Here is a 24365-nt window from a genome sequence, read left to right as displayed (position 1 = left end):
CTCTGCCCTCCGTGCCTTTCTCACTGAGCTTCTCCTGACTTCCTTCTAACTCAGTCTTCAAGCCTCCACTCAGACGAGTCATAGGTTTGCACTATTGCCCAAACTGCCCGGGAAGGTCATCCCTCCGTACAGTGATTCGGCTGCGCCTACGTGGTACATCCGTCTCCCCTTCTCGCAGCTCAAATGCCACCTCCTCTGAGGCACCTTTGCTAATTCCCTGGTCAAAGCTGTTTCCTTCTTCCGCCGGGTTTCCTGGCTCCCAGACCTGACCTGCCTTTCCCTTTGAAAAGGGAAAGTGCACGCTCCCCGTAGAAAGTGCACGTGGGAGGCACTCACTTGGAAGGCCCCCGAGGGAAAGACCCGCTGATCTGTGTCCATATCCCCAGTGCCCAGCGCAGGGCTTGGCACTCACCAGGCAGAGTAGACATTCAGCGAATGACCGTGGTCTTGTTACTCAACCCAGGAGAATTCAGGGCCAGCTGCCAACTAGAAGGCGCCTTTGAGCAAAGTTTTGGAAGAGAAGTCAGCCAGCCTGACAAAGCTGGAAGGGCCAGGCATTCCACAGAGAAAAATCCGGAATGGTCAAGTCGCCAGCACCGGAGGAAACATAGTGCCTTCTGCTCGTAGAAGGAGATGTGGGATGTCTGGACAGCAGGGATCTAGGCAAGTGCAGCTGAAATGTCACTAGCTGCCCGGGCGGCAGCGGCCTGGAGTGCGTTGCTGCGGTGCCAGGACTTCGTCCTGCTGGGAGGAGCGCTGAAGGGCATCAGGCTCAGTGAGGCCACGATCAGACATGGGCTTTCGAAACATCCCCCAGCTATCGTGCCGGGGTGGGGGGGTCCGACACCCCTGCTGTGTGCCCCAGCCAGCTCTCAGCCCGTGCTGGGGACAGACGCAGAGCCTCCTCCCGGCCACCCCCAGGGAGGGGCCTGGGAGACGTAGCATCCGCAGGATGTTCCTTTATTCTTACACGGCCCATTTTATAGATGGGGAAACTGAGGCCCAGAGAAGCGCACAGGTTTGCCCTCAGTCACACGCGAGAGCACGTCGGAGCCAAGGTTCTGGCCTGGCCAGTCTGAGCCCTGCTGCCCCGCTGTCCTCTTTCCCTTCCTGTCCTCACCAGGCCACACAAGGAGACAATAAACACAAACAAAAGGCCCTGGTGATTTTTGGTTTGTTTGTTTTGTGTGTGTGTTTTTAAGGCTATAGCTGTGGCCTCTTAAAAATAACACAGATGTGGGATGAGACAGATGTGGGTTCAAATCCAAGCCCTGCCTGTGTGCACTTGGACAGATTCTTCACCTCTCTGGCCTCAGTTTCCCCATTTGTAAACTGGGATTAATAACCTATACCTGCCTCCAGGTTGTCGTAAACCTGAAATGGTATTTAGAATGCGCAGCTCAGTGCCCAACACACAATAGGTGCTTAATAAATGCAATCCTCACTCCTTTGCAACTCTGACACACTGTCTGACAGTGTCTGACACACTGTCCTTAGTGCAGACAAACAGCGTCTGTGGCCTGGAGAATTATGGCCCAAGAAGGGGCCAGACAGAGCTGACCAGGGGTGGACCAGGGAGCAGAGGGCGACCAACCCCACCTGCCGGCCTGAAAGCAGGGCTGTGGCAGCGCCCGCCAGGGCCCCGCACAGCCACCCTCCTGTTGGGCCCAACGCTAACGACTTCAGTGTGTCTCCCCTTTTAGCTCAAATATTTCTGAAATGCACACTGCTCCTTCACACATAGCCGGAGGGGCCCGGGGGCCTCCCCAGCCTGTGCAATCAGGGCCTCCTGATTGCTTTCTTCTGTGCAGCCTTCGGGAAGGAGAGGGGGTGCGGGTGCAGTGGGGCCAGGGCCAAGGCAGCTCCCATGGCCCGAACCCTGCTTCCCACCGAGGAGAGCTTTCTGGGCTGGTGGCTGGAGGCCCTGGTTCCGGCTTTTCGGCTGGATGCTGAAAATCTGTGCACACAGCCTCAGTGTTCTCATCTGCCCAGTAGAGCTTCCAGGGCTTGGGAGCTGGACATCTCCGTAGGACTAGCCAAGGTGGGAGTGCCCAGAGACAAGCACAAGGGCAGAGTTAGGCAGGGTGGGAAAGGATCAGGGGGCTGGCAAGGATGTGGGCAGGTGGACGTGGTCCGACAAGGGGGTCTGGGAGAGCTGCTGACCTGTCCCGGGCAGCCCCAGCTCCACTCTCCAGGCTTCACCCTCGGCTCTGAGCACACCCTGCCCCACCCCTCACCCACCGTTAATGCCCAGAAACTATGCTGTGGCTCACCTTACCTTCGCCTCTGCTGTCTCCCCTCGACCACCGTGCCTTGCCCATTCAGCCTCTCCTGACTTCTTTCTAACTCAGTCTTTAAGCCTCCCTTCAGAGTCACTTCCTCCAGGAAGCTGTCTCTAATTGGGGCATGTTCTTCCTTGCCTTCCACCCCCCACCCTGGTTCCTATAACCCACGGTACCCCCTGCACATCCACACTGCTGTCTTTGTCACATAGTGTGGTGATTAATTATCTGTGTACAGTGAGAACAGCGTCCCTTGCATGAGGGATTGCATTGTCACAGTGGGGATGGGGTTGGGGACATTTCCAACACTCCGGAGGCAGTTTGATGGAGCCTAGTGGTCCCCAAAGCCTGGGGAGTGAAATGATGTTAGGTAGTTTGCAGGCATTTTTAATTATTATCATCTCGTGTTTACTGTCTTTTTTATGGCAAGCGATACTGGTTTTCCATTTATAATAATGATTGCTTTTTTTCTCTTGAAAATGCACTTAAGAAAAAAGAGGCAACAAGAAGCAAAAGAGTAAATAGGCACAGGTGGTAGGTGGAGATGGCTGAAGCCATGGGTGTTGTCCCGATGAAGCAGAACACCACCAGCACATGTTCGAATCCTGCAGCCTGGCGGGGCGGGGCTGTGGGTGATAACCACCTAGCAAGGGAAGAGCTGCTATGCGCCAGGCCCTGTGCCGGGTCTCAGGGACCCCAGAACCAGGACCTAGCACCCACCCTTTGGAGAACCGTAGACAGTTGGAAAAGCCTAGCAGACAGGAGTAGTTCCCACCCAGAATATCTGCAAGTGCTGGGGCAGAGCTGTGAGGTGTTATGGATTCAGAAGGACCTCCCAGAGGTGGTGACCTGAGTTGAGACTTCAGGGAAGAGGAGAATTCAAGTGGACAAAGAAGGCGTGCAGGGGGAGAAGATCAGAAGGAGTAGTACGTGTGAGTTGTGAGGTGCAGGGGTGAGAGAGAGCACCGCCCATTCTGTGCGACTGGAGCACAGCTCATGAATGGAACAGATGTGTAACGTTGGGCAAATCCGAGCCTTTGGAAGCCTCAGTTTCTCCGTCTGTGAAATGGGACAGTATCAACTCATTCTTTGCAAGGTAGTGAGAATGTTGGTGAGGATCCCTGGCTCCTAATAAAATCTCCGAGGACATGAGTTTTCTCCCTTTGTAGAGGTTTGGGATTAGAGGAGAGAAGCCTGGGGTGTTCTGGGAAGAGGTGCTGGTAGGGAAAACAGGATTTTAATTCCTGGACCCACCATGTTCCTGAGACAAGAACTGCTAATTCCATTCCCTGGGGAACTGCGTTTGACTTCTGTGCTTGGTTTGAGAGGAATGAAGGAAACGCCTGATGTCCCGGGAAGGCAGCATCAGACAGGCCAGGACGGCTCCCCAGAGGTTGTGGCCATCAGGCCAGAGGCTGATGTTTGTCAGATGTTGGCAAGCACAGCCTGGGGCGGGGCTGGGGGAGGATGGCCTAAGCTGAAGCCTTTTGGACCCGCCTTCACTTTCGGGGCCACCTAATGAGCTCAAAGGGAATGGCATGTGTGCAGGCCCTGGGTCGGCCAAAAAGCACCGAGCTCAGTCTGGGAAAGAATAGCCAGCTGCCACTCACCGAGGACCTGCTTTGTGCTGGGCTCCAAGCTCACGCACTTCCTGTCACACTCAGTCCTCCTGTCCACACCCCGAAGGGACCATGGCTGTTCTCCAGGTGAGGAAACTGCAGCTTGGCAAGGTCACGCATCCAAGGTTACAAAGCAAGTAGGTAGGTGGCCGAGCGGGTTCATGGGAACTGAAGTGTCTCTGACCCCCCCAGGCCCTAGTGTACCCGCTCTGCTTACCTGCCCGGTTTTCAGAGGGTGGAGGAAGGTGTCAACACTGACAAGCGAAAGGTCAAGCAAAGTTGCGGGGAGCACATCCATGTGTCCCTTCCTGCCACAGCTCCATGGGGAACAGCTTCCACAGAGGTGGTTTCCAGGCAAAGCCCAGAACTGTTGGGGTGTGAAGGGAGACTAGGAGGCGCCTGCCTTTCACATCGTCCAAGGGGCTGCAAGCTTCACACTCCTTAGTCCATTCCTGTCTGTGAATCAGGCAGCCCCTGACTTCTGGTGCTTCTGAGATCCTCCCCTTCCTCGTTCCAGATGTGGGGTGCAGTGGGAGCCCCTGGCCTGAGCTCCCTGGGAGTCCAAGGTTTGAGCACCAGCTTTTAGTGTGGGACTTTTGGCAGGTCATTTGCCCTTCCTGGGCCTGAGTTTCCACCCATACAATGAGGGTGTCAGCTCGCAGTCCCTCCTCTGGGCTGTGGAATCCTCTAGGGTTTGGCCTCTGGGTCAGCCCAGGAATCCAGCCAAGGGGTGGGGCCACCTGCTTGGCCGGCTTGCACCGACCCCTTTCTCGTCCCAAGCAGAGTCTCTCTGCTCCTAGCAGTTCCATAGTTCTTAGCAGCTGTTCCTCCGGCCCAGGCAGAGAGCCCGGCTTGGCGCGTCTCTGGCTGAAGCCGATGAGAGAAAACAGGTTAAAAGTTCAGCCCTTGTTCTCTCCAGGAAGAAAAATCTGTAGCATTCGGAGTGTGAAAAGGAACCCTTTTTTCAGCTGCAAAGCAGCACAATAGAGCTTCCCTCCAATTTGCCATCAAAAAGACACCCTTGGCACTGGACTCCACCGTCCTTGGCACCTTCCCTCCCCCATCGCCAGTCTCCAGTGCAAAGGGACACAATGACCAAAAACACAAGCCACTGACGGTCGTGGGGACACTGCCTCATCCTTTCTTGTCAGTTTGCTGGTGTGACTGGGGTTGCCTCCGGCTAAATGCTGCCTCCCCTGCCCACCCTCCATCCCCACCATCCAAGCCCTGGTTCAAGACTTTGTTTCTCCCATTTCAGTCTTCAGAGCAGCCTGGACACTGAGCTCCCTACCCCCATACTCCTCTCTGTAGATCTTTCAGACCCTCAAACCAAGTGTCTGGAAGTTTACAGGGTAGGAGACGGGGACAGCCACCAGCTCCTGTGTGATCCTCAGGCAGCCTCTTCCCCTTCTCTGTACATCAGCTGCCCTACGTACAGAACCAGGTGGTTGGGCTGCACCAGGGATAGGATCTGAAATGCTGGGTGTTGGTTTCCTGGAGCACCGCGGGGAGACATGTCGTGCAGCCACAGTGCGTGGAGATCAGCTGGTGGTGCCTGCCCGTGGCACAGAAGGGGAGGATGGCAGCAAAAGTGCCTCTTGCCCACTCTCACGGAGCTGGGTGGTGTGGAAGGGCCAGATGACCGTCTAGGTTTCTGCACTTCCTGTCTCATAGCTGGCTGTATTTTACACTCATTTCCACTACCAGACCGGTCTGTTTCACAGTAGGGTCTTCCTGTTCACTGTTTTCTCTTCGGGACACACAGCACAGGGCCCGGGTACAGGAGAGGCATCAGGATATATCAATATTGCTTGAGTGAATGCTTGAAAGGGGCTGATGTAAATCTGCTCGGTGTGTTGGGTGGTGACTCTTTGCTCTCCCCACAGAAACACTGATGGACTCAACCACAGCGACGGCGGAGCTCGGCTGGACCGTGCATCCTCCATCAGGGGTGAGTCAGTGGTCCTCAAACCCTGCCTGGTCCCCAGGGTCCCTCGGGTTCTGCTGCAGGGCCTGGATGCCCCCTCACATTTCAGTCCCTCTCCCTCCTTCAGAGCCCGGGGCTGAGCCTCTCATCGCCCCACCCACCTGGCCCTCTGCCATTGGTGGAGTGCCAGTTACCATGACAACACGCTGGATGCATTCAGCTGTCCCATGGAATCCTCAGGATGAGGCTCAGAAGTAGGTACTTGCACTGTTCCCTTTTAGAGATGAGGAAAGTGAACGGTCATTTCCTGAGTACCCAGGGTATGTCAGACACTGCACCAAGCACCTTTCCGTTCATCACCTCCACTCCAAAGGGGAGGAATCATCTCCATCGTACAGGTGAGGAAACAGGCTCAGAGAATTGTAGCCACTCGCCAGGGGCCCTACAGCTGGTAAGGGACGGGGCTCAGGTTTGTACGCAGGGCTGTGACTGTGTTTTCTGGGTCCCTATGTCACAAGGCCCCCCCTCCCTGAGCTCTTCACACCTCCTAGCATGCAGCAATCTGAGCCCATGTAGCCTGCGGGGGCTCCCCAAGGGCAAGATCAGGCCCAGTCTGGGATCCCTCTTTCTCCCTTCCCCAGTGAGCCCAGCACCTGCATCCAGGCTGTGGGGTAAGACTCCTGAAATCCTCTCCCAGTTCGGCCGCTCGCCAGGTGTGTGGTTTGGGCCAGTTCTCTAACCTCTACGAACTTTGGCTTCCTCATTGATGACAGGGGGCTGATAATGTCCTCCTCACAGGGCTCTGGTGAGGTTTTCCTGCAGAGCACCGAGCCCAGCGGCTGGCGGGGAGTGAGTGCCCAGAATTGAGTAGCTATAATAACTATCTCCATCGTCACTGTCACCATCATCCATTTTCATATCATTCCCTCCCCATGCCCTGGTCTCTCGGGAGGCTACTGGGCTCCCACAGCCTGTCCCTTCCCTTCCCCCCATCCCAGCATCTGTGCTGGGACTCAGCTGCTGTCCCATGGAGCTGCATAACCCCCCCCTACCCCCCAAGGCCTGTGCTCTCAATAGGCAGGGCCCAGGGTCAGGCTTCTTTCTGTAGCTCTTTCTTGTCACCAATTTTCCATCTGTGAAGGCGGCAGGGCCCACAGCCCCACCCTGCCAGTAATGAGGCCAGGCTGGGCTGCAGGGCCCCCGGACGCAATTATTTGGGGTGTTTAGGCTGCAGGGCCTCCGCATGTTAATTAGAGAGAGGGGAGAAAGGCAGAGTGCTCTAATTAAGTGCTCTAATTAAGTTCTGAAGAAGAGCAGTGGTTGTAACAAGGGGCTGACTTTGTCACATGGTACCATAAAAAAAAATTAAATGCAATGTAAGGAGCTTCAGAGCCGCCATTGAAGTAGAGACTGGGCCGGCAGGCTTCAGCTCGGCCTTCCCCACGCATGCTCACCCTTCACAGCTGCTGTGCCTTCGCCCGGTGCAGACTTTGCCCAGAGAATTGGAGGGAGACAGAAGGACAAAGAATGCCCAGTTGAGGGTGACAGTTGTCCCCCCACCACCATAGTCATATTTAGCAATTGGGGAAATAGAGCCCAGAGAGGGGATGTGACTTGCCCAAGGCCATACATCAATTTGCAGAGCTGGGACACAACCCAGGACTCTGGGGGCACTGTTGGGTCCTTGTGTTTTGAAGGCCGTTTGGGCCAACACCTGAACTGGTTGGGGTCTGTGTGGCCTGGGTCAAGTCATCTTATTTCTCTGGTCTCTACTCCCTCACCTGTAAAATGGGGATAACCATAAGCACCATGTGTGATAAACAAGGTAAAATAAATGAACTCCTGTCAGCCCCCCACCCCTGGGCTGACGGGGGTGCCCTGCTGTTGAATTCTTTCGGGCCTACCCTCTCTGAGTCCATCTGCTCTGGGTGAAGCCAGCCACCACCAAAAGGGACACAAGAGAAAGAGGGAAGCTACCCTCAGCGAGCCCTCAGCTCCATGGGGAGACCAGACCCAGGGGGCGCTCGCCCACCCGGGCAGATGGTCCCCGCTGAATGCAGACGTGTAGCTGCGGGAGGAGCCTGCTGCGAGAGGCTCCAGTGGGACAGATGGACAGAAAGATGACAGGGCACTTGAGGAAGGCACGAAGCTGAAGAGAGGCTCAGCAGTGTAAGGGGGCTTGGCCTTCGAGGGTCCGTGAGGAGAGAATAAGGGTCTTGTGCCCTTCCAGTCCCAACTTTCCGTGGTCCAACTAGGTCCCCACCAGCCATGAGGCTTGGGGACTCTCAGCTGGCTGTGTGAGAGCCCAGGCTGGGGCCCGAGGGGATGTCGACTCTCCGGCAGAGGCAGGGAGGGTGGGAGGTCTCCCTCCAGGCACCATTGTAGCCACTCACTGCCCCAGAGCAGGGTTGCTGTCTTAGGGAAGGGTCCTGTCCTCCCAGTGGCAGTGGTGAGGGCTCTTCTCCCATTGAATGGGAATCCTCAAGGGCACAGGCTGCGTTTCCTGGTCAGGCAGGGAATTCCAGCAGGCAGAAGTCCCATCTGCCCCATCAGACTGGCGGATCCCCCAGCACGAAGCTCTGTCTGCTCTCGGTGAACCCCTGGGGGTGAGGATCGCCTCTGCCATACTGACTAGGGGAATACCAGGAGCAGGGTACGCGCCCTTCCATCAGATAGGTGTGTCTCCCTCAGACTGAGGAATTCCTCAAGGCCAAGGCCACATCTCCGCCTCAGCTGGGGAGTTCGGTCATGGGAGGGGTCATGTCTCCATTGTCAATGTGAATGGTCCCTAAGGTAGAGTCTGTCTGCGCCTCCTCCATCAGCCTGGGAGGCCCCAGATGCTAGGAGTCCTGGGCACCCCCAGTCAGACTGGAGACTCCCCAAGGTGGGGGCTGTGTCCTCCCTTGTTGGGCGCCCCCTGGGGCCGCGCCCCTGCCTCCCCCACCCTGACTAGCGTTTCACCCACAGTGGGAAGAGGTGAGTGGCTACGACGAGAACATGAACACGATCCGCACGTACCAGGTATGCAATGTGTTTGAATCGAGCCAGAACAACTGGCTACGGACCAAGTTCATCCGGCGCCGCGGCGCTCACCGCATCCACGTGGAGATGAAGTTCTCGGTGCGCGACTGCAGCAGCATCCCCAGCGTGCCCGGCTCCTGCAAGGAGACCTTCAACCTCTATTACTATGAGGCTGACACCGACTTGGCCACCAAGACCTTTCCCAACTGGATGGAGAACCCGTGGGTGAAAGTGGACACCATCGCCGCTGACGAGAGCTTCTCTCAGGTGGACCTGGGGGGCCGGGTCATGAAAATCAACACCGAGGTGAGGAGCTTCGGGCCCGTCTCCCGCAGTGGCTTCTACCTGGCCTTCCAGGACTATGGCGGCTGCATGTCTCTCATCGCTGTGCGCGTCTTCTACCGCAAGTGCCCCCGCATCATCCAGAATGGCGCCGTCTTCCAGGAGACGTTGTCGGGGGCCGAGAGCACTTCACTGGTGGCTGCGCGGGGCAGCTGCATCGCCAATGCTGAGGAGGTGGACGTGCCCATCAAGCTGTACTGTAACGGGGACGGTGAGTGGCTGGTGCCCATCGGACGCTGCATGTGCAAAGCGGGCTTCGAGGCCGTGGAGAACGGCACCGTCTGCCGAGGTAAGGGCCTCAGGGGGGCAGGGGGGCCTGCAAATGCCTGGAGTGGGTATTGGGCCTGGCGGCTGGGAGGCCAGGCTGGCAAGGGCGGTGGCCTGGGGCTGACCATGAGGTGCTCTGGCAAGACTTTGCCGTTCCACAGACATGGTTCAGCTTCTCAGAGGGAGGCACTGGACAGCGCTTCTTGATGGTGGTACTTGTTGGTACTGCAAGGGTCGCAAGGTGATTTTAGTCGTATGAGGTTAAATGTTTCTCATTCTAATTGCTATACAAATATTATCCGATGCTAAGTGATGCTTTATTTCTTCATGTACAAAAGTGATGCAGTTCCCTTCTTAAGAAAATGTATAACATCGATAAGTTAACGTTCATTTAGCTTTTTCTAACGGTCAGTATAGGCCAGGCTACGCTGAAATGACAAAGTAATAGTTTATTTCTCACTGCTGCGTGTCCACTGGGGGTCAGCTTGGGATGACTCCTTTCTCTGGGAGCCAACCAGATGGAGGAGGCACTGTCTGGAATGTCACGGTCACCAGGCAGAAGGAAGGAGCGAGAGTGGCAGGTTGTGCACTGGCTCAAACTCTTCCACCTGGAACGGCCCCCACATCATTCCGTGTACCTTTTGGCGGCCATGGACCGAGTCACGTGGTTACTTCCAGCGTAAAGAGACGGAGAAGGACAATTCCCCAGTGAGCCAGGCCTCCTGGTCACCATGGGTACTGGGTGCTGGGCACCCGGCACATCTAACTCGATCCTCGCAAGAACCCGAGGAGGGAAAATGCCACTTTAAGAAACCGATAAATAAAATTTAAAAACATAAAAAGAAACCAAAAAGAACACGAGGATCAGAGAGCCTTACTCCCATATGGAAGTGGAGGAACTAGGAGCCTTGCACCCAGGTAGTGGGATTCCAAACCCCGCCTCCCCCAAACCACCAACTAAACGTTAACGAAACAATAGTCCAGGTGGTGTTTGATTACAGCAAAGAATCACAGAGGTAGGTTGTGGACAGAAGTTTATAAGAGGTCCTGCGTGGTAATAAGAAGGCCGTGAAGGTAGACAGACTTGGGTTCAAAGCCCAGCTCTGCCAGTTACTAGCTGTTTGTCCTAGGTTGAATATGAAAGCCTCTTTCATGGGGGGTTGTGAGGGTTCAACAACTTAACACCTGTAAGGCACTTATTATGGCCTCTGGTACACAGTAAGAAAGAGCTTAACAAGTGCTAAATGAATGAGGTGATGTATGCAAAACCCAGCCTGGCACAGGTGCTCTGCTGGGTGAGCAGTGATGGTGATGCTGGTGATAGAGATTCGAAGTCTGCTTGCGCCTCTTCCTCTCAACTTCCCGTTGGAATCAGACCCCAGAGTGCTCCAGGTGTCAAACTAAGAGTTTGGACCCCTAGTCCAGGGGCCCTGAAGAGCCCGTGAAAGTTTAGCCTGGGGTGGTTGCAATGGTTCTCATCTTTATAAAACACTGTCACATCTACCCTCCCCATAGTTCCCCCACTCCCACCCTCTGGGCACTTTGAAGGCCCCTGGGAGGGTAGATGGAGGTACAGGAGGCAGAAGCAGTGGCCTGTGGGGAAGCCACTGCAGTGACCGGGCGTCCACAGTGCTGGGGAAGAGGAGAAGTAGGGTCAGGGCACGTTTGACAGTGAATCGGGATGACACATGGACACGGGCGGGCAAAAGGAGGGGGAGGAATCACAGGGGACAGGGAATTCCAGCATGCAGGGGGGTGGTGGTCCTGGAAAAGAAATGGGGAAGTCGGGAGAAAGGCTGGTTTCTCGGGGCGGGTGTCTATACCTGAGTGTGAAACTGCACGGCCTTGGGAGACAGCAGAACCTGGGGCAGTGGGGATGGGATCGGTGGCTCATTGCTTGTTGTTTTTTCACTCATCAAAGCTCCCTTGCACAGGGAGCACTGCCCTGTGCAAACCCTGCTCTAAGCACCAGGGAGGACGGAGAAAAATCCGACTGTGGCCCTGTCTTCCAGGCCCTCCCAGTCGAGACAGACTGTAAGTGAACAAGGCAGGTGATGTGCTAGACTCGCTTTAGTAGGAACTGCTCCGGCTGCGGTGGGAATGGAAAGAGAGGGAAGGCTTCACGGAGGAGGTGAGGTTGGAGCTGGGAATCTGGGGAGGGAGATGTTGACCGGGTGGCCCAGGCCCTCTGGAGGATGGATCTGCATGACAAAAGACCTAGGGACACGACTCAGCATGGGCCATTAGGGGGACAAGTAAACTGTTTGGTATGACCTTGGCTGAGGCTTTGAGCGAGAAGGTAGGAAGAACTGTCACTCATTGCAAGGGTGCCCAGAGTGAGGTGTATGAGTTCTCTATTGCGTGTAACAAGTCCCCCCGAATTTGGCAGCTTAAAATAATAAATATGCGTTATTTCACAGTTTCTAAGGGTCAGGAATCCACATAGGACTTAGGTGGCTGCCTCTGGCTCAGCTGCCCTTGGGATTGCTACCAGGCTGCCGGCTGGGGCTGCAGGTTCATCCGAAGGCTTGACCGGGGTGGGGGCTGCTTCCATGTTCATGCACATAGTTGTTTGCCGGCCACAGCTCATCACCACGTGGTCCTTGCGTATGTGCAATGGCTTACCCCAGAACGAGGGATCCAAGAGCGTGTGAGAGTGCCCAAGACAGAAGCCACGGTCCTTTCATAACCTCATCTCAGAAGTGACATTATTTCTGCCATATTCACTTCATTAAAAGCAAGTCACCAAATTCAGCTCACACTCCAAGGAACTGAATCACACTGGCTGTGAATGCCAGGAGGTGGGGTCACTCACTGGGAGCCGTCCTAGAGGCTGCCCGTTACATTCCGGGCTTCTTGCAAGTAGCAGGGATCCCAGGTAATGCTGGGGGCGGGATGTGCACTCAGCCCTGGTTCTCCTCTACTCTCCTCTTTCCCATGGACCTACAGCCTGCCCAAGGCCCAGGCCCCACCAGCCTCTGGGTGTGAGTAGAGGCCAGTCAGAGTATGATTAATGAGCTCCGGGAGCCAGAAGGACACCAGCTGCTGCAGTGGCCTGCGCTGCAGCCACCCAGATGTTGGGCTGCTGAAACCCAAGTCCCGCAGGCGTGCGCCCTGCTGGCCCAGGACGTGGAGGAGTGGTGGTCACGGCTCACATCCGAGATGCTGGCAGAGAGCTTTCTCATCCTATAGCTCAGGGATTCTGGGCCTTTACTGTGCTTCAGGATTCATTAGGACGTTTGTTAAAATGCAGATCCCTGGGTCTGGCGCAAACCTCTCCCCCAGGTCTGGTTCTGTGGCCCTGAGGTGGGGCCAAGAATCAGCATTTTAAGACAAGCAGCCCTGATGCTTTTGTAACAGGATGATGAGCTCAGACACACGATGCAGTAACACGTCCTTGGCTAGATGATGACCACAGGCCTGGCCCTCCACCACCACCCCAGCGGGCATCCACCCTAAAGGATGAGAGGGGACATGAGCATAATCTCCAGGAGGGTATGGTTTGGAGAGAGCCCTTCACTATTGAAACGTAATTTGATTGGAAACACTGCATTGCTTTGTTCATGTGAATCAGGGAACGTAAGGCAGGGTGAAGGAAGTCTTGGCGGGTGGGGGTAGGAGTCCTCCTGGGGGGTGGCCACCATCCCTGGGGCGGCCACTGGTGGCTAATGAAAGGTGGGACTTCCCTGTGGATTGAGTGGCTGACAGGACTAACGGTCAAACTGAGGCAGTCGGCCCAGCTTCTTGCCCTGCTGTGTGCAGGGCACGGTGGGAAGGGAGGAGAGGGGCCCGGAGACGCCAGTCAGCCGTCCCACGAGCACGTGCTGAGTACACGCTGCGTGCCGCCGGCCCTCCCACGGGTGCGCACCGAGGACCCTCTGTGAGCCAGGCACGTGCTGCCAAACACAGACGCAAACAAGACGGGCTCCTCCGTTGCCCTCCCGAGGTTTTCAGATATTAGTGAACAAATGAAATAGTCACAGACTGTGATGCACGAACCAGGGAAACATGGGGTGCAGCAGTGGGGATCCAAACGAAGCTCTGCTCCAGCCAGGTGATTCGGGAAGGCGAGTAATTAGAGTGACGGGCCTCCCTGGGGAAGCGGGAGCTGAGTGTCTGGGACTCGGGCTTTGGCCTGCAGTGACTGCTGGACGAGCAGGGGACTCAGGCACATGGGGAATGAGGCAGCAAGGGGTCCTTCCCGAAGTGAGCTCCACCCAGGCTCTTTGGAAGGCGTTGTTTCTGGTGGGGGATCTAGGAGGCGGCCTTTGAATTGGACCTTGAAGAGCAAGTAGGAGTCGGATGGGTGAGTGGAGGGAGGGAACTGTTGGTCGAGGAACCGAATGGATAAAGGCCCCGAGGCGTGAGAGTACAGAGCAGGTTTGGCGGGTGTCCTGTGGCCTCCTGGGTGCAGGGGCTAGGGCCTGGCTTCCCCTCATTCATCCATCTGTTTGTTCACCACCTATTGAGTGTTCAGTCTGGGTTTGCACCGGCCATACAGCTGCCGGGGTGGGGGTGGAGGGGCCAGATTCCTGGGACTTCCTTTAGAGGAACTCAGCCCCCTGCCCCAACTGCCGTCCTCAGTCTCTTCAGGATCACTGTCCCCGATGGGGCTTGCTACCAGCAGAGCTGCTGGGGGTGGCGGGAGCGTAGCATAGAAAAATCTACAAATTCTTCTCTGCAGCACCTGCTCCCACCCAAACCTGTTCTCCTCTTTCCAGATACTTACAGGTTTGATTGTGAATGCGCCCCTGCCTCAGTTTCCCCAAGCTTCTCTCTGTATCTCACCCCTCCCCATCAGGAGCCCCGTTCTGGCCACCGTTGGGGCCCTGCCCTCCTCTCTCCCGTGGCAGACTCACATCTATAAGGAATCTAGAAGCAGTTCCACCGTGAGCACGGCGGCTGTGATACTGTGGGGGCTGAGGGGGTCGTAATGGTCAGCTTGGGCTGGGAGAGGGGCAGTGAGCCAGGAGAGGGGGGTGGGGGGGATGGGGGGGTGAAGGCACATGTCAGTCTTCTGGCTCCAGCTCAGGCTTCCCAGTTCCCAGCTGTTGGGCTTCCCCTCCCAGCCTCTCCCTCCCCCCACTCCCTGCCCTTCTTGGCAGCCCCCAGCCTCTCTCTTCCACCCATGGCCTCTCCTTGACCTTGGCCTTGCAGACCTGGTTTCAAACCCCCCACCCACCCGACTCTGCCTTTTACTAGGCCAAGCACTGACCCTCCTGTAGCCTTTGTTTTCTCATCTGTTAAACAGGATAAACAGAGGGAGTGCGGTGCTGAGTAAATGAGAAAATACCTGGAAGAGTGTTAGGAAAGTAAGAATAAGACTTTTATGGACACTGTCTTTTGCTTGTGGATGCTTTTTTTTTCTTTCCTGATGAGCTTTTTATTTTGAGGAAAAAATAACTTTTCCTTATTGCGAGAGTGATACAGGTTATTTGTCGAATCTTTAGAAATTACTGGTAAGCAAAAAGGAGAAAGTTAAAATCGCATTAAAATGAAAGTTGGATAACCACTGTTAATGGACTGGTAGAGACCCTTCTAGGTGTATTTATGTGTGTTTATACATTTGAGCTCTTTGTAAGAAGGAAAACGGGTTCCTGCTAAAAATACACAAGGATTTTCGACTTATTAATATCTTACAGACATTTTTCCATGGCACATTAGGTCTACAGTATCATTTGGGGAGCCTCTTCAAATTCCGTAGTGTAGTGCGCCGTGATTTATCTACCCGTCATCTATGGTCAACATGCACATTGCTTGCAGTTATTTCCACCTTTACTCTCTGGGATGGACCTCACTGTCCCTCTGTCTTTTTGTACAGCTGCTGGTATTTGCGTAGGATGCGACCCCAGGTGTGGAATTGTGGGGTCAAAGGGCCAGAGCCCTTTTTTTAGAGCTCTTGACACACGTCAGCCGGGCTGCGTTACCCGCCCCACGGCCGACTTCCAGAGTGCCTGTTTCCCCTGCGTGCTCACCACCATGGGGTATTATGCCGGTGGCTTTATTTTCTCCCAGAATCCAGTGCTTCCCCAGCCAAGGGAGCAAAGGGCCAGGAGTGCACTCTGAGGCCCCCGAGCAGCCTTTTTCCCACCCTGTTCTCATTTTCAGCCCTTCCCACGGAGGCTGGACCAGTGGCCCAGATGTGTCTGTGGGGGTGGGGTGTGGCCAGCCTCAGGGGTGAGGAGGAGGGAGCCCGCCAGCTGGCAGAGCCTGTACCGGCCGGGGAAAGGGTGTGAAGGCTGGAATGCTGGATGGGAGGAGAGGCCTAGCACCCCCCACCCCCCTGACCCCCCGCCCAGAAGTTCTGCAGCTTCTCTTCAAAGGCTGGGTAGAGAGTCCTGCCTGGGGTGGGGAGGAGGAGTGATAGGCTCTCCCTCCAGACCCCCAGGCTCAGGCCAGGGCTGAGACCGCACAGGCCAGCCTTGGGGAAGGGGACTGGAGGAGGAGGGCCCTGGCCAGTGCACTCAGGCTGTTCAGGTCTTTGCTCTTAAAAATCGGAAGTACCCCATCCCCTCTTTCCCCTGTCCTACGTTCTCTCAAAGAATCTGTTCTCGGTCACAACTCTCTAACCATCTGTCCATCCATCCACTGGGCCTCCTGTCTGTTCACCCAGCCATCCAAACCATCAGACATCCACTGAACAGCAGCCTCTGACATTTTTGTTCCTTGGAGTGATTGGTGACGTCTTCAAGGAAGACTAGGAAGCTAACACACATTGAGTGCCTGTCCTCCTCCAGCTATCGGGTCCTTGGAAAGGTCAGTCACGGCCTCTGCCCTGAAAGGTGACCCTGCCTAGAGATGTTGACACACGTCTCTGCAGACAGTGCAGGTGGACAAAGGCACCCGGCCCATCCAGGGGAGTGCCAGCCAGGGCCACAGCGGTCACCTGTAGGCTCCCAGGGAAAGGGGCTGTTCAAGGGGAAGCTGAGTGGGGAGTTAGCCAGGAGAGGAGAAGGTACAGGGGCCCAGAGCAGCCAGAGCGGGTGCCCCTGGGAAGGGTGAGAGGATTGCTTTAGCCCCCTCTCTTCTCGGAGTTAACTGATAGGGGAGATCTGGGTACCAGGATGTGGGGTGGTTCTTCCTCTCTGCCTGCACAAACGCTCAGGGATCTAGGCGGAAGATCCTGCGTAATTTTGGCTCCAGGCATTTTTCATTCAAACCACACTCCCTCGCACAACTGTGTACCAGCCTGGTGTGGGGATTGTAGAGACAGAAAGACCCTCCTTGCCCTAAGGAGCTCTCAGCTGGGCCCCGAGAGACAGCTCTCTCCATAGCTACAGGCTTGGGCCCTTGTCCTGGGACTTTGGAGAATGGGAGAAACTGAGAGCGGGAATCAGTTCAGAAAAAGATGGTCACAAATAATACTGATTTTTTTTAACTCTGGCCTCTTGCTGACCCTCAGACAAAATGGGAACAGTGGGTGGAGGAGAGGAGCTCTTGGCTGAAGGAGGAGGACAGAGGGGCCACTAGGGTTTAGTTCCGAGCTGCCAAAGGCCGAGTGAGGCAGAGGCCAGCAGGAATCCTGAGAGGCTCGGAGAAGGCCAGGGCTAGGGGAAGGGTACCTCCTGTGCGCCCACCCCTGTGTCTAGCTAGGTACACTCCCTAAGCTCACTGAATCTTCCACTGATAGGATTAGCTGCATTGGACACGTGATGAGACTGAGGCCCAGAGACAGTCAGCAAGTTGCCCAAGGCCACATAGCTAGTAAGTAGCCGAGGCAGACTGTGAACCTGGCTTTCTCCAGCTGGCTGGGACAACTGACTAAGCAGGCATGGGCCAAATCCCCCTCGGACTCTGCCCCACCCACCGCTTGGACTGCCGAGGCAGCCTGGAGCCTGTGAGAGTCTGACAGATCACCAGTGGAAGGGCTCGCCAGCAGGACTGTGGGGGAGAGGGAGAGGCCGCCCCAGTGGACAACCACAGGGGTTTCCCGGGAGAGGAGAGAGGCCTGGGCTGAGCCTTGAGGAAAGAGTTGTTTTCACATCAAGGGGGGCTAGGCAGGATGGAGCAGGGTCCTCGAGCAAAGGCTCAGCAGTGGGGAAGTCCCCCCTTGTGCTGAGGGCACACAGGCCTCCGGGAAGGAGACCGAGCAACCCCAGCTAACCTCTGGCCAGAGAGCAGAGTGCCTGATCCCCCACACAGCATTTACTGAATGCTCAGCTCATGCTCCCTTTCTGTGGAGTAACCTTGTTGACTCCCCGCCCCTCATCAGATTAGGAGACAGGCTGAGGACAATGGTGATACCCCTTGTCGGTGTCAGAGGCAGGGGTGTGCTCTCATGCCCCGACTACTGATGTCTCCTCCTCCTCAGAGGTGTCAGAACGGCTTTGCAGCAGGAACTCTGTGCCCAAGGACCAGGCAGCTTCCCGCCCTGGGTCTCAGCCATTCTTGGCCAGCCTTGGGGTTCAGTGTCATCTCTGTTTTACAGAAAAGGGCACTGAGGCTCCGAGAGGGTAAGCAGCTTGTCCAAGGGGACACAAGAAGGGCAGAATTTGAACGGAGACCATCAGCTTTGCGGCCCCTGCGCGGTCCTGTCTCGGCCCCAGAGCGGTCTCAGCCCGGAACACATCAGGCTGAGGGTCGCCGGTTGCCTCCAGAACACTCTGGCAGGACCATAAACAGCTGGGGAAGTTCCCCTCCCTCCAGCTGCCGCTGCCTTTTCATCTGGCTGGGCTTCGGGATCTGGCAGAGAGGCCCGTTTAATGAGGAAGTTTATGCATTTAACAGTTTAAGCCTTTCTAAGCCTGTGGTACAACAGGATTTGGGAGCCGTTAACAATTCTGTGTGGTTAAGAGATTTTCATTGCTCTGCGGCAGCTGGCTCGGTCTTCACAGGCCCCACTCTGGCCTCCCCCCCACTCTGCTGGAGCACCTCCTTGGGGGGGGGGGGCCTTTGTCCTCTGCCCCCATCCGGCTGCGTCTCTCCCTTCCCCCTACTCAAACCTCCAGGTATGAACTTTAACCTTAGGGGAGGAAGAGGAGAGGAACTGAGGCCCAGAGCGGGAAGGGACTTGCCCGTGGCCACACGGCAGGCAAGAGGATCGTGCTGGGCCTGCCTGGCAAAGCCTGAGTCTCCCACCCAGACTGCCATCCTTGGGGGGAGGGAGGAAGGGCATTACATTGTTAACTTTTCATTGGCAGAATGTACAAAGCTTCTCTAAAACCAACATCTGATCCCTACCAGGGCTCTGGGGCAGGGCAGGGTGGGGTGACTTGCCCGGCTTCGTGCACCTTGTCAGGTACAGAGCCGACCTCAGGCCTCAGGCCTCCTGAGGTTCTAATGAGAATGCATCACACTCACCGAACTGTTTTGTTCCGTGTTTTTTTTTTCATAGCTTGGGGTGGAAATGCCATTTGTAATTATAATGTCTTACATATGTACAGTATTTATTTACTTACACCCTGCCTTGTTCCAGAAGAGCTTAGAGGCTGAATTTGTGTAGCTTTGGGCGCACCCTATGAGGTACTTTGATCTGAAGGATACCCACACGAGAGAAGTGAGGCAAAGGTTATTGTCGCCACTTTGGAGACGGGGAAAACTGAAGCTGAGAGAGGACCTGGTTTTCCTGGGGTCACATGGACTTCCGGGACGGAGCTGGGACCGGAACCCAATGCTCCGGCCTCTGAGGCCTGGGCTTTCTCTGGAACTGCTTGTCATCTCTAAGATGACAGCTCCCCACCCCCTCTTTGCCTCCACCTCTGCAAGGCTGAGACTCCAGGGACCCCTTGAGTCTCCATCCTGGGTGGGAATGGGTGGGCTCCCTCAAAGAAGAGTTCTTCATGGCTCAGAGAATGAATGGTTTGTGTGAAAAGCAATGACGTGTGTGTGAGTTTGGTGGGAGATGAACCAGCCCCTAACAGCCCTACAGATAAACTGGCCGGGGTGGGGGTGGGGCAGGGCTCCCCCTGAGGAGCGGACTGGCCTTGGGTCTTCTTCCTTCTCTGGTATCTCAGGACCTTTGCTTCTTCTCCAGGCCTTCCCAATCTTTCCACAGGGCCCCATGGAGATTAGATGCTCAGGGTTGTTACCCTCCCCTTTTGCAGATGAGGAAACAGGTTCAGAGAGAGCAAGTGACTTGCTCCAGGCCACACAGCAAGTAGGGCCCGGTAACCCCTGTCATCTGGTAGAGCATGAGCAGAGGGCTGGCTTGGGCTTGGGAGACAGTCAGAACTGTTTCCCACCTCTGTCCCTATGTCCCCGCAAATTCTGGGCTCAGGGCCTCGTGTTACCCTGGCTTATTCCGGGAAACCAGATTCAAGTTTCCTCCCTTAAAGGCATCACCATCTGATTAGCAACATTCTAAAGACTCAAGAGTGGTCACTGGCCTTTTTGCGCTGCCTGGGCGGGCTGTGCAGCTTTGGGAGCCCCACATCCGTATCCCTGGCAACTGGGCCCTGGGCTGCCCTCCCCCACACCCTGCTGTCGGAGCTGTCTGACTGTGGGAGCTCCCTGGGGGCCCCAGGAGGGATGCACATGCACGCGTGTGCTGGTTCGATGCGGAGCATCCCCAGCACGCATGTGAGTGCATGTGCACTGGCCCCGTTAAGAGTGTGAGAGAGTGAACTGGGCCTGCTGGGAATGTGTCTGTGTGCCTGTGTGTGCACGGGCTGCCCACTGCCCCACATCAAGAGTGCAGTTGAGAGAGCTCTGGACATGTGAGCACATGCATGCATTTCAGGGGTTGGCTATGCACATACCCTCACCCGTGGGGGTCCCCCTGCAGCCTGCTGCAAATCATTGCTGTCCCTGTATTCGCCTGTTCCTCTCTTTCTCTGACGTGCCCCAGCGCTGTGTGTGCAGGGAGGAGCAATTAATGTGGTTGGCGGATTAGTCGAACTCGAGCCTGTAAAGGAGCACGTGTCCCACACCAAACAAGCACATCTACCCTGTGGGTGGGGCTCCCTGCCTGTGTCCTTAGACTCACGTGTGCTGGGTCCCATAGCTGTGTGTGTGTGCTTGTGTGCACACCCACCCACATGGAGATCAAGCCACAATGTATGTGTTCACGAGTACATTTGTGTATCATATCAAGCCACGCTTACATGCCCTTGAAAGTGGGTATTTACAAGTGTGTGTGTGTATGTGTACCTATGTGCACTGGATCAACTGTGGAATGTGTATGCATGTGGGATAAACATATATGCACACACACACTTTCTGGGGGGCAGATGTCAGGGCCATTGATTTTTCTGTCTCTTAGAAATTCCTTTTGAGGTTCCCTTCATGTCTCTTTCATGAACCAGAGTCAGCGGGCCCACTGTTCTTCAGGCAACCCGGGCCCAGTTTACAGCAGGGCCTGGCTCTGGCCCGCCCACCTCCCCTGCTGGTTGTGTGCAGAGCACACAGAATCTAATTAACCTTCACAGGAAAGCATGGGGGGTCCTCGTGGGGTGCGGTGGGGCACCAGGCTGTGGTCAAGTTCTTCGTTCAGGCTCCACTGTTTTCTATTCGTGTGGCCTTGAACATTCCCCTTCACTTTCCAAGCCTCTAGTTTCTTGTCTGCCAAAGAAGACAGGGTGGTGAAGGTGTGGTGGTGAAGCCCTGCCCAGGCTGGGGATTGTCAGCTCTCACATCTGTCCAGGTGTTATGTGTACGCAGCACTTTTGCCTTCTTCCCGGGGAGGGAGGCTGTGTCTACACAGTACCCCAGAGCACAGGCGGTGTGGTCAGCCCCCCGAGGGGCGGTGGTGCTTCTTAGTGGAAGGGAGGGACTACGTGGACAGCCCTGGACCTGTCCTCCAGGCACTTGGCTAACATCACCTCATTTCATCTTGGCCCCTGCCCTCTGTGGTGGCTGGTATTATCCTCAGCCCACAGAGGAGGAAACTGAGGCCAGAGTGCTGCAGGGACTTGTCCGAACCTCACAGGGGCAGCAGGGGGTAAGCCAGGATCCAGACCCAGGCCTGGCTGAGTCCCGAGCCTTCCTGCTCCGTATCAAGAATGCTTCCTGGAGCAGGCAGGAGTAAGAGGCCAGGCCATGAGGGATGCCCAGACCCCACAGAGGGCAAGAGGGCATCCAAGCCCAAGGCACCATGTGAGCAAAGGTGGGGAAGCACCAGGCTGGGAGAAAGCGGGCCCTTCAGCCTCTGCTGCCTGCCTGGGCCCTCCCTGCCCCTTCCCCCTCCAGATGAGCAGCTCCCCCACAGGGTCCCCTCCCACCCCTCCCTCTGCAGTCTTTGCGGCCCAGGAAGAATGCCTCTCTTTATCTGCTGGATGGCCCTTCCCTTTGATTCTCCTCTCCCCAGCGTTTTGGCTGACCCCTGCGTGTTGGGAATCCAATTAGAGGAGCGGATGGAGAGAATGACGGCCGCCCTGAATCCCGCCCCAGCCCCTCTGAGCACGCCTGGTGGAGCTGCAGGCAGCGTGGGCCTGCTTGTCATGCCAGGCCCTGCGCCGGGCTTTATGGAGATTAGCTGCCTGGGATGGGGGTGGGGATGCACACTGCAGATGGGACCAGAAGTGATGCTGGTGAATGTCACGTCCCAGGGGAGAGTAGAACCCTGCACCCCGCAGAATCCAGCTTGGGGCAATGGGAAAGGGGGAGGGAGGCAGGCTGGCCTTGGCAAGTACTGGGCCACACCCTGGCCTGTAAGGGGGCTTGGGAAATGACAGGCCAGTTGTATCATTTGGTTCCCCATTGGGGGCTTGGAGGGTCAAGGCCCAAAGCTAGACTGCAGCAGAGGTCACAGCCAGACTGCTGCCTGCCTCCTGCGGGGAGAGTGCCAGAATTTCCATCTAGCAGGGGCTCGGAGGGGTCCAACTGACTGCAGGCTAGGGCTGCTGTCTTGAAAGTTCTTTTGCAAAATGCTTTACATATGATGGGCTGGTGACACTGAGGAATGGGGAGGGGGCAGCCCCTAAGAGATAGAGTCTGAAGATCTAGCCACTCCTTGGCAGGGCCATCAGACCGAGACCAAGACCACGCCCTTCCTCACCCACCACCACAAAGTCACCCTCTTGGTTTACAGATAAGGAGACTGAGGCTCCCCAAAACATGAGGCCGGTTTCCAGCAGACCTGGGATGGCTCGTTGGGAGCCGTTGCCGTGCCCTACCCTCAGATCACCCACTCCCCACCTCCTGAGTGAGGAGAGTGCCCCAGGCGGGGTGTAAATCTGAGGGGAGTGCATTTGGGACCCTCCTGGAAAAAGCAGCAGCCTCTTCCCATTCCCGGGAGCACAGGGTAGAACGGGTCTGGCTCTCAGCCCATGACCCAGCAAATACCCCAGCCCCTCAGGAAGTAGCTGGGGCCTGCTGCTAGAGCCTAGCTGGCCTCTCGCTGGGTCCGAGCACGGAGGGGGATCTGAAGTGGCCTCTGTCTCTAGTAGCTCACAGTGAGTGAGACAAGGAGACCCTGATGCCTTGGGGCAGGGGGCAGTGTATGAGTCAGGGAGCTGGGAACTGACTCTGAGGGCCCATGGGGGAGACTGGGAGATGGGGACAGCACCACACCCAGACCGGGAGTCCTAGAGGACTTCCTGGGGGAAGAGGCACCTAAGCTGAGACCCAGAGGACAAGCAGAAATAGCTTGAGGGGGCCCCAGATATTCAGGGTAGTGTGGGGCTTCTAGGAATCGGCACCTGCCCACCCCCCTCCCACCCTCATTCCACAGCTGCCTGGGCTGGGCAGGGCTGCCCAGCTGTGGCCGCCTCCCAGGCCTGGGGAAGTTGACAGCCATTAGAGGCTCAGCATCTTTAGTAAGAATCACCACAGGGCTGGGGTTGGAGAGCCCTAGTCCCCTGGCTGTCCCTGGCCGGTGGTAGTGATTAGGAAGCCACAGCGGCTGCGAATGCACGTTAGAGACCCAGCATCTCTCCGTCACCTGCTCTGTCTCCTCCAATCCCACATCAAGCCCGGGGAGCAGGCCCTGCAGCCCCGTTTAACAAGCGAGAAGTGGTTCAGAGAGGCAGAGGGGCTCGTCCAGACCCACGGAACGTGTTCATTTATGGAGCCAGCATTCAGACCCAGGAGCCCAGAGACCTTTGCCACCACTCCAGGCTGCCACAGCCGGTGCCTGACGTGTGTTTGGCCCTCCGGTTCCAACATGCTGCCTGGCACACAGTAGGCACTTAGTGGGTGAGTGGTGGGTGGGTGGGTGGGTGGATGGAGGGAGAAAACCAACCAATTGACTTATTCTTCCTTACCTGGTGCCTTTAAAAACAAAAACACTGCCCTGACCGGTGTGACCTAGTTTGTTGGGCATAAGCGAGGGGCCACTGGTTCGATGCCTGGCCAGGGCACGTGCCTGGGCTGTGGGTTCTGTCCCTGCCTGGGGTGTGTACAAGGGGCAGCTGAACAGTGTTTGTCCCTCATGTTGAGGTTTCTCTCCCTCGCTTTCTCCCTTCCTTCCCCTCTCTCTAAAAATAAATAAATATTTAAAAACAAAAACAAGTCATCACCAACCCCCATCCTGCCAGTGAAGGCCATATGAAATATGAATTAATCTTTCAGCTCAGTTCTCAGACACGCAAGTGAGAAGGGTGTGTGAACCCAAGAGAGCAAGAAAAGACACCCCAGTGTGCTTCCCACACCTGCCTGGGCCCGAACACACGTACTCATATTCTGACACACACATGCACACACATACACACAGTCAGAGACCCACTCACGCTCACACCCCCCCTCACAGCTGGTGCCCCAGGCTCAGCCAGAGTTCACATGACGGCCCTCTCTGGGGACCTCACCTGCACCCCCACCCCACCTTCCCACCTCGGCCCCCTACTCCCAGCTGGGGCCCCTTTAGGTGGAGGCCTCTCTGGGTTCAGCCCTGGCCCTGCCAGCGCCCCCCACCACTGCATGCACACCCCTTCCTGGCTCACTACTCCCCCTGAACTTGACCCCTCCTCACCTTCCCACCTTCCTCTTCCCTCCTCCTTCCTATCGTCTCTCCCTCCCCTCCTCCTTCTATGT

The 24365-nt window shown here is 56.3% G+C and overlaps 1 protein-coding gene across 3 annotated transcripts in view; it reads left to right on the top strand.

Annotated features, from left to right (window-relative positions):
- The window catches only part of EPHB2 (EPH receptor B2), a 167855-nt gene that overhangs the window by 55335 nt on the left and 88155 nt on the right, over positions 1–24365 (top strand). For all 3 annotated transcript variants that reach the window (XM_037032948.1, XM_037032946.1, XM_037032947.1), the window contains exons 2-3: positions 5788–5852; positions 8796–9480. In XM_037032948.1, the coding sequence (XP_036888843.1) occupies positions 5788–5852; positions 8796–9480 (750 nt within the window). The remainder of the gene's footprint in view (positions 1–5787; positions 5853–8795; positions 9481–24365) is intronic.

The sequence above is a fragment of the Sturnira hondurensis genome, unplaced genomic scaffold, assembly GCF_014824575.4.
Source record: "Sturnira hondurensis isolate 20B ecotype Veracruz unplaced genomic scaffold, ASM1482457v3 Scaffold0021555, whole genome shotgun sequence".
NCBI classification, from domain to species: domain Eukaryota; kingdom Metazoa; phylum Chordata; class Mammalia; order Chiroptera; family Phyllostomidae; genus Sturnira; species Sturnira hondurensis.
This window is presented reverse-complemented; position numbering and strand designations above follow the sequence as displayed.